We start from the raw sequence: 15,818 nt of genomic DNA on the forward strand, positions 1-15,818 counted from the left end.
TGTGTTCCATGTGGTGAAGAATCAGTTGTTTTTCTATGTCCCCACATTGCAAGTCACACAAGCAAAAGATTGTTGTTTTATTATAGGAGTAGTGTTGGTGAAGACTTAGAGGCTGTTTTGTTGTGTAGATTGGAATTTAGGATTGGATTTTCTAGGCTTTTTAAAGGTCTGCTTAGAAGCCTTAGTTCCCCTCATAGACATGTCCTAACTATGTGCTTTTGCCTCTGCTCCCTTGGCCCTTCCCTCATCCTTATGAGGAGACCATCACTTGCACACTCTCCCTCTGCCGTTTGTGATGTAGAAGACAGAATTTATGGGGTTGAAGCGTGGTTCTCCACAGTCACAGTGTAGTTGATGTCTGGGAGGAGTGGCTCTTGATTGACGGGAGGTAAGAGCTGTTGATGAGAAATCAAGACCCAGTGAGGAAGGATAGAGTTTGAAGTTTTATGTGAGTTTGGATGCCTACACTTTGAGTAGCTGTCTGGTCTTGACGCTCCCTTGCCCTTTGCTTAGAAGTTGTATGGAGCAGAAGCCTGTTCCTCTGGTACTCTCAGCCAGCCGGAGCACCTGGCCCCAAGTGGACAGGACCTGTGTGTGTGTGTGTGTGTGTGTGTGTGTGTGTGTGTGTGTGTGTGTGTGTGTGTGTGTCCAGCCTAAATAACAGTGGCTAGTGGCAAGAAAGTTGTGTTTGGGAGTGTGTGCTCACGGATGGTGGCATGCTCAGGGGAAGGACGGAGTATGGTGGATTTCAGAGGCGCAGGGGCAAAATTATAGGAGCCATACTGGAACCAGTAGGCCAGCATTGAGCAAGCAGCTTCAGGGAAGTGAGCACACTCTTGTGCTCAGGTGTGGTTCTGACGAGACTCTTGTGATCCTTGGACACATGCTTGCAGTTCTGCCTCCATGACCTCCTGGCTCTCCTGGGTGTTTTCAGGGTCTGACATAGTGGCTCTGCCTCTGCAGTGGCAGCAGCTCTCACTGTGTCTGGATATGTGCTGGCTTTCCCTAAGGCGTATCCACAAGACTGTGAGGTTGAGTCTCTCAACAGGAAGTTTGTACATGGTTCGGAGCATAGAAAATGCTAAAGTCAGTATCTTCTCTGTCCCTAGCCCTTGAAGGTGGTGGACCCAGATCACCCCCTAGCAGCCCTTGTCCGTAAAGCACAGGCCGACAGCTCTGCTCCAGCCCCACCCACTGCAGATGGCACACCTGCACAGCCCTCCCAAGTGGAGTACACGACAGACTGTGAGTACCCCGAGTGTCTTGTTCTGTATCAGCTTGCAGTGTGTGGAGCTTTCACTCCAGACCTCCCTTGTGGGCCAGGAGGGAGGTGCCTGGAGGGCATGTTTGCCTGGCCTGTGGCTCTGTATTCCTGAAAGAAAGAGCCAGGCAAGGGCAGAAAAGTAAGCACCAGCCAACCCCACTTCCCAAAGCCACACTGACACCTCCTTTAGCTCATGATTGGCTAGAGCGGTGGAGGCTGGGAAGTGACACCTACAGTTCAAAACTGCTGCGCTAAACAATGCACAGACAGACCTTGTTAAGAATGGGAAGAGCAGAGTCTGGGTAGACAGCACAGCATTGTCTGTCCTGGTGCCGTGAGAATTCTGTTATCGGCATCAGATTAGGCACAGTTTTGCTGAGAAGAACAGCAAGCAGGGATGGGGAAATGTGGGGTTGCCTGTCATGATTGCTTAGCATGTACAGTCATCCCTCTGCTTCTACAGGGGTTGGTTTACCACCACCACCACCACCACCCCAACAGATAGTAAAACTCCTGGTTTCTCTCACAACCTCTAGAATCCTGTCTGGAGAACTTGGAGTACACTGTGAAGGCTGTGTGAATAGTTGTTATGCTGTGTTGTTCAAGGGTCATGACAAGGAAAAGTTCGTGCCTGTTCAGTACAGGTGCAACTTTCCCCCTTTGTGTTCTGAATCAGCTGCTTGAACAGTGGGTATGGGACCTAAGAATATTGAGAGCTGGCTGTGATGCGCAGGGGATTATGTTCTTCTGGACTCTTAGGACTGCTGCTCTCTTACCTTTTTAAGCACTTGAAGCTTACTAATTGAAGAGGAGCACTCTGGAGAATGATCCAGAGTATCTGACCTTAGGTTCAGTGTCAGCTCTCACTGCTGCTCTGAGGCTAAGCATTGTGTGAGTGTTGTGTGAAAAGAGGAACCTTCAGCAAAGAAGGGTCTGCCTGTGCTGTGCCTACCCTGCTGCAGACTCCATTCCTCGAATGGAGCTCAGTGACTGGAGCGTGGGTCTTGCACTAAAGAGAGACAGAGCTGCCATTTACCGAGGATGGACAGTCTTTACCTGTGCCAGCTCTTCTGCACTTCTCTCCACACAGATGTGGCATTTTGATATAATAAAGTGACAAGACTGTAAAATTCAGTTACTTGCCAGACGTGGCACAGGCCTTTAATCTTAGCATTTGGGAGGCAAAGGCAAGTAGATCTCTGAGTTCAAGGTGAGCCTGGGCTACCATAGTGAGACCCTATCTTTAAAAAAAAAAAAAAAAATCAATTTCTGAGTGAGCTTTGTGAGCATAGCCCTAGAAAACCTAGGCTGGGACTTAGATCATTTCTTTAATGATCAGATTGAGCGACTTCAATCTTGAGTGCCCAGTCAGAGAGAGCTCATGTTACAGGGCTGTGTGTTCCGTGTCCTGGTGTCACATCCCACAGGCAGCCATCCTGCAGCCTTCTGGAGATTTCTGCTAGCTCAGGCACACACTTAGGAAGAGATCCATGTGCATAGCCTGCCTATTTCCCATGTCCTGTGTAGCCCCAGGGAAAGCTCATGAATGACCTAATCAGTGGCAACAGGAGGCTCTGCCAAGCTGTCTGGTTGCACTCCAGAGAGAGAATGGGATGCTGCCAACCACGCCCACCTCATCATGCCTATTTCCTGCTTTTCTGGCTTTTAAGTGTGTATGTGTGCATGCATGTTCATGTATGCATACCCTCGTTTACAAGTGCATGTGGAGGCTAGAGACCGGTGTTGAGTGTTCTTGATTGCTCTCTACTTATTTTTGTGTATGCATAGGTGCGTGTGCATGTGTGTGCGCACACGCACGCCCCCGAAAATGTTGGGTTCCTCTCTGGCCGAAAATGTTGGGTTCCTCTCTGGATTGGATTCTCTCCACCTTACTTTTATCTTAAGACAGGATTGCTCCGTGATTTAACTAGACCGGTTAGCCAGCGAGCCCCAGGGATCTGCCTGTGTTTACCTCCCAGGCACAAGCCGCAGCTCCAGCTTGTACATGGGTGCTAGGAGTCCAAAGTTAGATCGTCATGCTTGCATAGCAAGCACTTTACTGACTGAGCCCCCATCCTGCCCATCCCCTGCATTCCTGTTCCAAGACTATCTTGAATTTGCTTGAATCAGATGCATTGTCTATTCATGTTCCTGTGTCTTTTTATAGCCAGAGAAGAGAGCAGTAGAGACTGGGGGTGAGGAAACTGATTCTGTCATTAAAGGGTGAACAGTTACACATAGAGGTCAGCAGTGGTACAGTGTGCACACAGACCCTGTGGGCCAGGCAGGATGGTAGAGCAAGCTGACTCATCATAGCTGCTTTGTGACTCATCATCCGCAGGCCAGTGGGAATAGTGGCCTGAGGCAAACTTTGACACTGTAGCTTGTCAAAGGACCATGCAGATTCAAGACAGGGCCCCAGGGCCTCAGAGTCCTTCTTGGGGCTCTGAGGGAATCCCAGGCTTGCTATGTTCTACTTGAGGCCTAGTCCTGCTTACACTGCCCTTGACCAGAAAGGACATCAGGCCTCAATGAAGCCCTGGACACAAGGAAGAATGGGTTGTTTAGCTATCTGAAGTTTGTAAGAACAAACAGATCTACGTAGGGTTGATGGGTTTTAGATAACGTTCCTGTTATCAGCTATAAAGACCAGAGCCGGGGAGGGGGAAAAAAAAAGAAAAAAGAAAAAAAGAAAAAAGAAAAAAAAAAGACCAGAGCCACCAACCCAGCCTGCTGCCCAGGATCAAAAAGATCATTGAGCATAGCAGGTGGACTTGCGGTTTTACAGCAGAGCCAGGCCAGTGGCTAGAGCCTAGGATCTGTTTCTCAATGAAACTGCTCAGAAACCATCAGAGAAGTCCCAGCATCCTTGGCTGTGGGACTGCTGCAGTTAGGAACAGCCTTGCTCTCTCCGGGGCTCCAGCTCGGCTGGGTACCTGCCTGAAACTCTCGCCTCCCTCTACTCTTTCCCTGTGAGTATCTGCACCAGCTTGTTGGTCTTGTCTTGTGGTGCTGTAAGCTGCCAGAGTTGCTTGATTCCAAATCTCTGGTCCATTGCTGGTCATTCACAGCAGCCCTGGCTCTGCTCAATTAGGCAACACTTGGTTTGTAGCCAACCATTAGTACGGCACTTACGAATGCAGCCAAGTAGAGGAAAACCAATCACAGCTGTTGGTTTTAGTCCTTTTGTGGTAAATTCATCCATATATAGCAATTAGGTTGCTTAAGTGTTAACAGGAAACTGCTGGGGCCCTGTGCAGAGTGTCACCAGCCTTTTTCCCTCTGTACTTTGCTTATTCTCAACATTTTTTCTTTTCTTTATTATTAGTGTGTGTGTATGATGGAGTGATGCACTTTCACATGCATGTGGAGTCAGCTGTACCCTTCTGTGGGCTCTGGAGAGAGAACTCAGTTATCAAGATTGCACAGTAAACACTTTACCCACTGAGCCTCTCACTGGCCCTTATAGTCCACATCTTTCAGATGTGTTTTACTGTTAACCTTTCAAAGGTTTGATAATGATTGTAATGTTTAGAACATCACCTACAGACAGTGGCCTGTGACTTAGTCCTGTGTGTATCAAGTCAGATCGAACACATCTTCAGAATTCCTTCTTTCCCACAGAAGCAGAGATGGGTGGGATGAGCTCTTGCATATGTGTGACTGACTGCCATCATTTGTTAACCTTGCTCCTGCCCTCAGCAAGTGTCCACCAACTCTTAGAACTTAGCTGACAGGATAGGGGCAAGAGGCCCTGAGACTTTGGGGTCTTGGGCAGCAATGTCAGGACTCAGTGCAGAGTGAGTATGCCTGGTTTCTGTTGCACTTGATTCAAAAAATAGGTGATTGCTTGGTGTGATTCCTGCATAGGACCACAGGGATACGTTGAATTACTATTTTGCCCCATGGTTTAGTAAGATTGCTACCTTTGGTTCTTATAAAGAGAATGAATTTGCCTGGCTGTTAAAGGGGCTAACACAAAGGATTGTTAATGAATATGAAAGCGAAGTGAGAGGCAACTGTGGTCAAGGGGTGGGTGGGGATCATGACGATTGTCCAGGCTCATATGTGCTCTCCTTACTAAGCTGGTCCACTTGGTGTTTGCTGTACTGGTATTCCAGAGGATATTGTACTGATGTGTTAACCAGCCATGGGTCTGTATGTGTAGATCCCCTTGTGGATAAAGGTCATGCCTGACCTGCTGGTACAGTGCCCTCTTGCTTTATTCCAGGGATACACAGGGCTCTCAGAAATGGTTACTAGTAACTTTTAAAACATTAAGAAGGGGACTGGAGAGATGGCTCAGTGGTTAAGAACACATATTGCTCTTGCAGAGGACCTGAGTTCAGTTCCCAGCACCCATGTCAGGTAGCTTACAATGGCCTGTAACTCCAACTCCAAGGAACCCAGCACCCTCTCCTGACCTCTGCAGTCACAAACACATATAGAAACAGACATACATACACACATAAATAAAAGCAAGTCTTAAACCATAAACCTGATGGCATACACCATTAATCCTAGCATCTGAGAGGCAGGCAGGTGGATCTCTGTGAATTAAAGCCTCCTGGTAGACATAGGTCCAGACCAGCCAGGGCCGCAGAGTGAGACCCTGGCTGCGGGAGTTGCTCTACTTCTGCAGGCCTTGGTTTTCCATTTGTACACATAGAATGTTAATTTAGTAAGTTCCGAGTGAGACATTGAAGATAGCTATTTTCATAGCACTTCAAGATTCTACATTGTAATAATGGTCAAGTGAAACTTAGGGTGGTGTGTGGAGATGGTTTCTTCCTTTCTTACTCTCCCTCTCTCTGTTTCTTTTTCCTAGTAAAAAATTTCCCTAGTTATCTAAACAATAGTAAGGCCGAATATGAGAAATTTGAAAAGAAGTCTAATATGGGGGAATATATCCTAACAGATAATAAACTGTTATTTTGCTTTTGGAGGCCCATGAAATTGTTGGTGCCATAAACAAAATATGTAGTGAAAAGAGGTCTGAAGATGGTAGTTGTGGATCTGAAATCGGTCTCACCATCACCATGCTGACCATCCCTGAGTGCTGGGCTTGGTCTTTATCCTTTTAACGTGTGTGTGTGTGTGTGTGTGTGTGTGTGTGTGTGTGTGTGTGTGTTGGGCATAGGCACATGCTACAGCACACGTACGGCATGGCGGTGGGAGAGGCACTGTTGGTTCTCTCCTTCTACCTTCGCAAGGGTTCTGGGATCAGACTCCAGTGGCCAAGCTTGCAGGGTGAGCAGGCGTCTCCCTGTCTCACTGGCCCACATTTTTATTTATTTATTTATTTGTTTGTTTGTTTTATGTGCTCTTCTCCATCCTTTCAGCTCTGGGCCACAGCGGCTCCTTGGACTCCAGCAAAGCAAGTTGCCCCATTCCTCACTCCAGCTCCATCCCTGTCCAGGTTTTTGTCCTGGGAAGCAGGTGCCAAGTACTATGGTACCGCAGTGTAGGCTTTTATTTTGTTATTTTGAGGCCTCAATAGTTTTTCCCTCTCCTGTAATTGCACAGAGCTTTTGAAAGCACTTGGCTTTTTATCCAAATTTGCCAAAGCATTCAACTTTATGTTCACAGAAACAGCAATTCTCTTCTTATTCAAATTGTGTGTTGGCATAAAATTTAACCAAATACACAATTACAGTAAGTTTAACTAAAAAGAAATTGCTTAAGAGAAAAACCGGTAAGAAGCAAAATCTCACTCTTCCAAAGAGGAACCCACCTTGCCTGGTGTGTCACGGCACGGCTGCCTGGTCAGGTGAACCACGGCCGCTCAGGGAGCGCTCCTACAGTCCTAACACAGAGCGGCCAGCCCCAGCTGCCTCTGCAGAGGGGAGCAGAGGAGCGCCTGCAGGCCGGCACAGCCAGGAGTCCTTGAAGAGGGGCGGGCATCAAGAACAGTGTCTGGGAAACAGAGCCAGCTAGAGTGTGCCGATGGCCAAGAGCTGACTTGTGAATTCAAGAGCCAGATGGGGGAGGTTCTCAGCTAAGGAGGAAGAGCCAGTAGTCACCACTCGATTACATCCATGAATGGAGGTTTGGGTGTTTGTTTGTTTGTTTTGTTTTTTATGAAACTAATGAGAAAATGGGGGAATATTTAATGTACAAATAATTTTCACAGTTAGATGGGAAATAAGTGACATTTCGTTCGGAAATTGGTACAAGTAACTCCGAGGTGAAAATGACTGTGCTTCCTTTTAGAGGTTCAGCTCAGCTGCTCCCCAGCCACTGAGTAAGGGCTTACCTAGGAAGGCTCCACTGTGCATCAGGGCAGAGTTGGGTTGGAGGCTACTGAAATATTCTACTCACAGTCCTGGGCATCTTAACGAAAAGGTCTGAATGAAAAAGCAGACCTCACTGAAGCAGAGAAGAGGGAACTGACTGTCTTATCGGTGGGATTGTAGGTGTGAGCGAGCAGGGTGAATGGCTTAAGTGTAAGAATCTAAGCTACACATCCCTTGCTCCAGTGTATCCCCATTAGTCTCCAAGGAAACCCATTCTAAGTAAGACCAAAGACTGAGGTCGTTTACTAGAGCATGGCAGGAGCTGCATGGCTGTTTTGCTCCCCTGTCACCCCCCCAGGCACTGGCTTGATGTGAGCAGAGTTGCTTGCACTGCTGTGGGGCCCACAGAGTGGGTGGCTTCTGAGGAAGAGATGCTGTGGAAGAAGCCCGCCTGAGGTGGAGGGGAGGATGTCTGTGTAGGTGTTAGAAGGTGCCCGGTGCCATTGGGACCTGGGAGAAGGATGCTGAGGTGGAGTAGTGGCTGCTTTACCTGCCTCTTTCAACAGCTGCTTGTGTTAAAGTGGTGTGGACCCTTGCCAGCAGACATGCAGGTTTTTGTTTTGTTTTTTTGAGGCAGGGTGTCATGTAACCCAAGCCTGCCTTAAACTCACTGTTGTAGCCAAGGATGGCCTTGAACTTCCTACTCCCTGCTTCCATCACCAGCTAGGATTGCAGGCATGCACCATCACACTGGTTTAGGTGGTGCTGGGGTCAAACCTAGGGCTCCATGCATGCTAGAAAAACACTGTACCACTGAGCCACATCCCCAGCCTTAGGTGTTGAGGTATATATGGTGATTATTTAGGGTTCCACTACTGACCAGAGTGAGTTTATCACAGCTGTGACGTGGATGTACAACCTCAACACTTCCTCCACAGCCACTATGGTCTGGGCACACAGCCCGGTAGTCTCTGCTAGCAGAGCTAGAGGCTCTGCTCACCTTGTGGGGTTTACCCAGCAACTCAGAAGACACCCAGGCTCCTTGTGACTCACTTTCCACTAGTTTTCCCGGATTGGGCAGCCTGTGAAAAAGAACATCTAATTTTTATTTTACACAATTTTTTCTAGAAGCTTTTTAAATGTAGGTGTATAAAATTAACAATTTCTTTTATTTCTTAGCTTGATAGTGAACCATTTTTCAAGCTCTATTCTATATTACTTTGCTACTTAGCAATAAATCCTTGTAGGAGAGTATAATAAGTAAATTATGCAAGAGGCATTAATGCTGAAATACTGTCCACTGTCAGAGCCAATAATGCTTTGTATAATGTTCTATAAAAAGTAAAGTATCCCTGGTGACTAAATTTTCTCCGTGTACACACAGGATGCATCTGCCACGGCGTTCTTGTAATTGTAAGGTCAGAGGACAGTTTTGTGGAATCAGTTCATCAGGCCTTTGCACAAGCAATTCTACCTACTAAGCCGTTTCCCTAGCCCTGTCGTAGTTTAAATTGTGTTACTACTATATTTTTAAATTTTTGTGTGTGCTCACATGTGCAGTGTAGCACCGACAGGAAGGTCGGAGGACAACCTGTGGGGATCAGTTCTCTCCATCCACCATTGTGAGTTCCAGGGATCAAATTCGCTTGTCAGACTTGGCAGCAAGCCTCTCTACCCACTCAGCCACCTCACTGGTCCCTATCCCAGTGGTTGACAGTTGGTCTGCTGCTGGCTGTGGCATTTTCTTCTTTAGGTAGTGTAATGTTAGTCAAAGGAGGTGGAAAGAAGCAAGGAAAGCTCTGTGATTCTTGGCATTCGCGAGCATCCTTGATGAGGCTCAAGCCCAAGCAGCTACCTCAACAACAGAGGAGAGGGCTGAGCCAGCTGCACAGCAAAACCCACAGCGTGGGTTATGGTGGGAAGGAGATTTTACTTGAGCTCAGCCGCAGACTTGGATTTCAGCTCAGTGCTGAGCTGTAGGTACAACTGGTCACCACTCAGGAAGCCAGCCCTGAAAGAGCTCTCTAGTTCACAGTAGAGATCTGGAGCTCTTAGGATGTAGCTCAGAGGTGGAGTGCTTGCATGGTAGGCACAGGACCCAGGTTCAGTCCCAACACCAGTAAGGACGGGAGGTAAGTTACATGTTTTTGTCTTAGAGGAAATGATCCCCCATGAAATCATTTTCTTCCTGGGTTTTCTAGCTCGGTCATAAAGCACTGGCCCAGCGTGTACTGAGGCTCTGGATTCATGTTCCATTTACTCCTCCCTGATTCCTAGTTTTTGTTAAAAGTATTGACTTCATGTTGTGAGATTTATGAGTAATGTGTGTCTTCTGTCTGTAACTATAATTCCTGCTTGTAAACAAGCCTTAGTTCTGTGGCTGAGTGTTTCCCCTGCACACTGTCTCCAGTTAAATTCCATATTTGATTCATCTCTTGTTCGTTTTGAGTCTCATAAGCTAGCTTTTTGCATGGGCTCTTCAGAAGTTCATAAATTCTTGCATAAATGAAAATCAAATGCCCACTGGTACCTGGTCACCAGCACCTGGTGGCTGCTGTCTGTACTTGGAGCACTCAGGAAGCAGAGGCAGGAAGGTCTTGCTTTTGAAGTCAGCCTGGTGTATGTAGAGAGCAAGACTGTTTCATAAGAAGGAAAAAAGCCAGTCTTCAACCTTCATACAAAAGAAGATCATATCTGGGTCTGGGTGTGAGGTTTTCAGATAATGGTTTCTATCCCTCAGAACTTTGCGAACCAGAGCCAAGTGTAACCCTTAACACCACAGAGAACCCTGGGCAGGCAGATGCTGGCATTACTGGTTTTCATCTGCTGGGTCTGATGCTGTTCTCTTAAGTTCTTTTATGATCGAAAGTGCTTGTTGCCTTTTAACATACACAGCAGCACAACATCTACTGAGCCACACTCACCTACAACATAGTGGCTCAGCCCTGTTCTCAGGAAAAGGCTTCCCTACCCACTAGCTAGCTGTGTGCTGTTTCACCTGAGCTCCAGGGGAATGCCACTACCTTAATGTCAGTCTGCAGTTCCCATGTGTGCCTTCAGTGTTGGTTGACTTTGTTTACTGGCTGGTGATCTGGGCCTCCTTTTCCTGGGAGTGTCCTGTTCCCTGGCTGTGGCTCTGCCTCTCATTGGCGTCAGGTGATTTTCTGTCTCTGTGGCCGAGCTGTTGTGTGTTAGTGTCACAGTTGGTTCTGTGCCAGTGTTTCAGTCCTCTTTCTTAACTGGACAGTGGGACTGGGGCCAGAACTTCCTAGAGATCAGGAGTAAACATTTCCAGCTTCCAGGGTCCTGCATGTCTACCAAGCTGCTCACCTCTGTGACTGTCATATGAAGGTGGCCATAGGCCATAGACAAGATAACTGGGCAACAGTAATATTTTTATATGAGCCAAGAGGTAGAGGTAAGAGGATCACAAGTTCTGCATGAAACACTATCAAAGAAACAATACAAACCTCTGTGTAGCCACCAGGATTGGAGTGCCATATATTTTCCATCTTGTAAAACAACTATTTTGCTTGGTTTTTTTTCCCCTTTAAATGTTTAAATATATAATTGCAATTTTGCTTCTGGGTCCTGTAAAAAAAAAAACAACAACAGATGACAAGCCCATACTGACCCCTGAGTGACTGACAGTGTCCTGATTTTCTCTACATCCTGACACTGGCCTTAGAAAAACACATCCATGAGAACTGACAGTTTCTGGCAGCAAGCCAGGCTACAGTGCTTTAGAGTGGTTCCCAACCTTCCTAATGCTGCAGCCGTTTAATACAGTTTCTCATGTTGTGGTAACCCCCCACCCCCATCCATAAAATTATTTCATTGCTGCTTCATAGCTGTAATTTTGCTACTGTTAGGAGTCATAATGTAAATATCTGATATGCAAGATATCTGATATGTGAATCCTGTGAAAGGGTCATTGGACCCCCCCCCCCCCCCCCCAAGTGGTCACAACCTACGGATTGAGAACCGCTCCCTTAGAGCAAGCCTTCCCAGGCAGTCACCTGCAGGTTTGTCTGAGTTACGCTTTGTGATGACCTCCTTATGGAACTGGCTACATTGTGGATAAAAAGGACTGAGTGTAGCTATGGTGCTGGAACTCATGTGCCCCAAGATTACCAGCTAGATTGTGCTGAGCAGCTGCAGGAGGTGGCTGGGAGTGTGTTTCCTGAGCAACTGCAGGACCTGGTGACGTACACTGTTGACATAGCTGTGGATGTGTTTCCACAGTTGAGTGGATCACGAGGACTCTGATCTAACAGAAGTTAGTCATTCCCTTGATGGACTCGTAATGTGACAGCATTATTGTGAGGGATGAAAAGTAGAAGATAGAGCTTTTGAAGGACAGGGGTTTGCCCTGGCTTTCTGTAGTCCTTTACTTCTGATTTGCTATAGTGTGGACTCTGAAACTATGAGGCAAGCTAGCGTCATTCCTTCCTTACAGTCAGTATGTCTGGGACTTTGGTCACAGTGCTGCAGAGTGACTAATTCAGCACAGCATTGCAGTGAGGACTAGAGCCACGAGAGTGTCAGGGACACATGCACCATCCTGACAGTGCAGCCACTACACATCAAGAGAGCAGAGAAGAGTGTGAGACCAAAAGTTAGGTGTGGTGGTTCAGCCTGTGCCTGTGATCCCCGTACTTATGAGACCAAAAGTTAGGTGTGGTGGTTCAGCCTGTGCCTGTGATCCCCGTACTTATGAGGCAGATATGCGAGGACCGCCACAAGTTCAAAGCCAGCCTAGCCCACAGATCGAGACCCTGTCTCAAAACAAACAAAATCAAGAAAGTCATGGTTATGGGACCAAGAAGAGCTGTTACTCCTCTGACTTCCCCTGCTTTCAGAAAGACTGACACTTCCAGATACCAAATGTAAAAAGCATTTTAACCAGGGTTTTTTTTTTTTTTTTTTTTTTTTTTTGGTTTTTCGAGACAGGGTTTCTCTGTGTAGCTTTGCGCCTTTCCTGGAACTCACTTGGTAGCCCAGGCTGGCCTCGAACTCACAGAGATCCGCCTGGCTCTGCCTCCTGAGTGCTGGGATTATAGGCGTGCGCCACCACCGCCCGGCCTAACCAGGGGTTTTTTGTTTTGTTTTGTTTTTTGTTTTTTGTCTGTTTGAAGTTGGCTTTCTGAAACAAAACCTGTGGTGTTGTGAGACAGAAAAGTGTTTCTGTGGAAAGTGCCAAGATTGCAGCCTTTGTCCAGGGTTGTGAGCCGAGCCAGAATGAGCTCCATCAACCCACGCCTGCACAGGATGTGTGGTGCAGAGTGATTTGAAGATGTTTCATGACAGGGACACCAACCCCGAACCTAGTTAGATGAGGGTAATCCATGAAGAGTGCCAGTCTCCTCACTAGGACATCTGGGCTGCTGGAAATAACAGTTCCTTGCCAGCAGCTTCAGTTCTGTGGACATGGACATTTGGAGCTGAGCGTATTAGCACACACGTGTCTGTATCCTAGCGGCCAAGAGACTAAGGTGGGGGGATGACAAGGTCCCAGACAGCCTCTGCTACAGAAAGACCCTGTATAGAAGGGGGATGGCCAGTTGTTTTCATTTCTCACATCTGCATCTTGTCTTCAGTTCTGCCTGTGGGTACACAGCAACACAATCTGTGCCTATCTTTATTACATTTTCATTGATTTTGTGTATCTGTGTGTGTGCTGGTATGGGTGTGCCATAGCATGAAAATGGAAGTCCAAGGACAACTTGGAGGAATCCAGTTTCTCCTTCTACTGAGTAGGGCTTGGGGGTCTAATTTAGCAGCAGACACTTTTCCCCACCAAGCCATCATTCCAACTCTCTAGTATCTGTCTTTCTACAAAGCTTCCCTAACCCCCACTCTTGGTCTCAAATAGTGAGGTAACTTGTCTAAATATCCATGTGTCAGTTACCCACAGGAATACGTTCTAAAGATTGCAATTTTAGGAAATTTTACATCATGATGATACTCTGGAATGTGTTTGCATGCGATTTTATTCTTATTTCCCCCTTGTTATATGGAGCCCTATACACTTCAGTTATTAAAACTCTGTTGTGTTAAGATCCTGCCTTTTCAGTATACCATTCTTCTTGGGGAAACACTTGGTATTGGTTGTTTGTTCTGGCACTTGCACGAAATGTTTTATTGTTAGCTTTATGCGGAAAATTCATCAGTTTGTTTGGGGTGACAGAGGAGGTGTTACAGAAATCAATAAGAGCCACTAGCTGAGGGCAAAATAGATGGGTGGGGAGAGCCAAGTCAGGAGGGATTAGCAATCAAGCCAAGATTGCTGGTGGTGCTTGCTAGCTAAAAAACTGACTAGGAATACGCCAGAGGGTTGTGGGTCTGGGAAGATGAACTCTGGACACTGCTGAGATCTTGTCGTTAGCTGTTAGCAATAGACTAGTGCACCAGCTTTCTTTCTTTCTATCTTTCTTTTTTAATTTATTTATTGTGTACACAGTATTCTGCCTGCATGTGTCCCTGCAGGCCAGAAAAGGGCACCAGATCTCATTACAGGTGATTGTGAGCCACCATATGGTTGCTGGGAATTGAACTCAGGACCTCTGGAAAAAGCAGTCAGTGCTCTTAACCACTGAGCCATCTCTCCAGCCCACCAGCTTTCTTAAACAGTAGCAGAAAACCTTCCCAGTCCATTCTGCTGTTCTGTCTGTCGACAGTCATCCAGAGGCAGTCAAGTGCTGATTCAGAGGATCGCCAGAGTTGTGTCTGCTTTCAGAGTGGATTGATTTGTCCTGGGTAGAAATTCCCAAGTACAGCTGTGTTTGCCAGCCTGTTCCTCCTCAATGCTGTGTCAGCAGCCATTGCCCCATACATTTAATAGATGGCTTCTTTAGCCTCACCACTGTTTCACCAAGGGTCCTGATCCCATGGCTTCATCTTGAAAACTGTCATGTTGTTCAGATGACTGACCCTGTCCATTGCATGTACTGCTGAGTCTATAATGCCCAGCTGGCTGACACAAATCCATATTTAGCAAACCAGTGGAGGACAAAAGGTCACTGAGAGGGAACATGGAACCGTGCCTAGTGATCTAGGCCTTAATACCAGCTATTCAGGAGGCTGAGGAAATGTAAGACCAAGGCCCACCTGGGCCGCAGAGTGAATTCCAGGCCAGCCTGGGCAACTTACTGAGAACTTGTTTCAAAATAATAAAGGAAGAAATGGGAGATGGACATCTCAGTGGTTAAGGGCACTTAGTCTGGCCGGGCGGTGGTGGTGCACATCTTTAATCCCAGCACTCGGGAGGCAGAGGCAGGCGGGTCTCTGTGAGTTTGAAGCCAACCTGGGTTACAGAGTGAGTTCCAGGACAGGCTTCCAAGCTACACAGAGAAACCCTGTCTCAGAAACAAAAAAAAAAAACACAAAAAAACAAAAACAGAAACAAAAAAAAGAGCACTTAGTCTGGAAGCATGAAGACCTGAGTCTAAATCCCCAGTACACACATAAAAGCCAGATGTGGCTGCACATGCCAGTAAGTACAGCATGGGGTTAGAAATTGGAGGATCCCAAGAGCTCACTGGCCCGCCAGCCTAGCCAAAATGTTAAGCTTTTAATTTTGTGAGAGGTCCTGTCTCAAAGCAATAAGGCAGAAACAACTGCTCTGGCCTCCGATAACCACATTCTCACATGCATGCATCGCACACATACCACACGCAAAAATAGATAGATAGATAAAGATAGATAGAGAGATAGAGATAGATAGAGAGATAAAGGGCTAGAGAAGTGGCTCAGTGGCAGGGTACTTGCCTGGTACACACAAGACTCTTTGTTTAGTTACCAGTATTGGGGGGAAAGTGTCAGTAATAATGCATCCTCTTTGCTGTGAGCTCAAGAATGTGATGAATAGGGTAGGATGTTCCTCATTTCTTTGATTATAATTAGTATATGCTCAGTTTTCGTTTTAATTAGAATAGGACATATCTATACTTTGAAAGTCAAGTGCACACTTGTTATGAAAGGTGTTTGCTCTCCGTCTCCCAGTGCCATTGTGGGCTCCAGGATGACTTGTAGCATCGGTCTCTAGGGTTGGGTAGGCCTCTACCTCCCCTTGCTGTGGCTATACCTCTGTTCCTCCTCATCCTGAAGTTAGGTGCTCTGAGATCTTCCCCTGTGACAGACAGTAATCTGATTTTACTCACATGTGTCCCTCAAGCTTCCTCATGCCCAGAGTTCTAACACTCCAACCTATGATTTCTTTTGTGGTTGCCTTACACCTCTAGAGGAACAGAACTGGTTGAAAGTATGTGTGTGATAATGTGTAATCTAAATAATCTGAAAGGATTCAGTAGAGTGAC

At 46.7% G+C, this 15,818-nt stretch overlaps 1 protein-coding gene across 7 annotated transcripts in view; it reads left to right on the plus strand.

Moving 5' to 3' along the window:
- Sfswap (splicing factor SWAP) overlaps positions 1-15,818 on the plus strand; it is a 77,568-nt gene that overhangs the window by 18,589 nt on the left and 43,161 nt on the right. For all 7 annotated transcript variants that reach the window (XM_052755525.1, XM_052755528.1, XM_052755527.1 and 4 more), the window contains one exon: positions 1,110-1,245. In XM_052755525.1, the coding sequence (XP_052611485.1) occupies positions 1,110-1,245 (136 nt within the window). The remainder of the gene's footprint in view (positions 1-1,109; positions 1,246-15,818) is intronic.

This window comes from Peromyscus californicus, unplaced genomic scaffold (genome assembly GCF_007827085.1).
Source record: "Peromyscus californicus insignis strain IS unplaced genomic scaffold, ASM782708v3 Scaffold_2__1_contigs__length_46816999, whole genome shotgun sequence".
Classification (NCBI taxonomy): domain Eukaryota; kingdom Metazoa; phylum Chordata; class Mammalia; order Rodentia; family Cricetidae; genus Peromyscus; species Peromyscus californicus.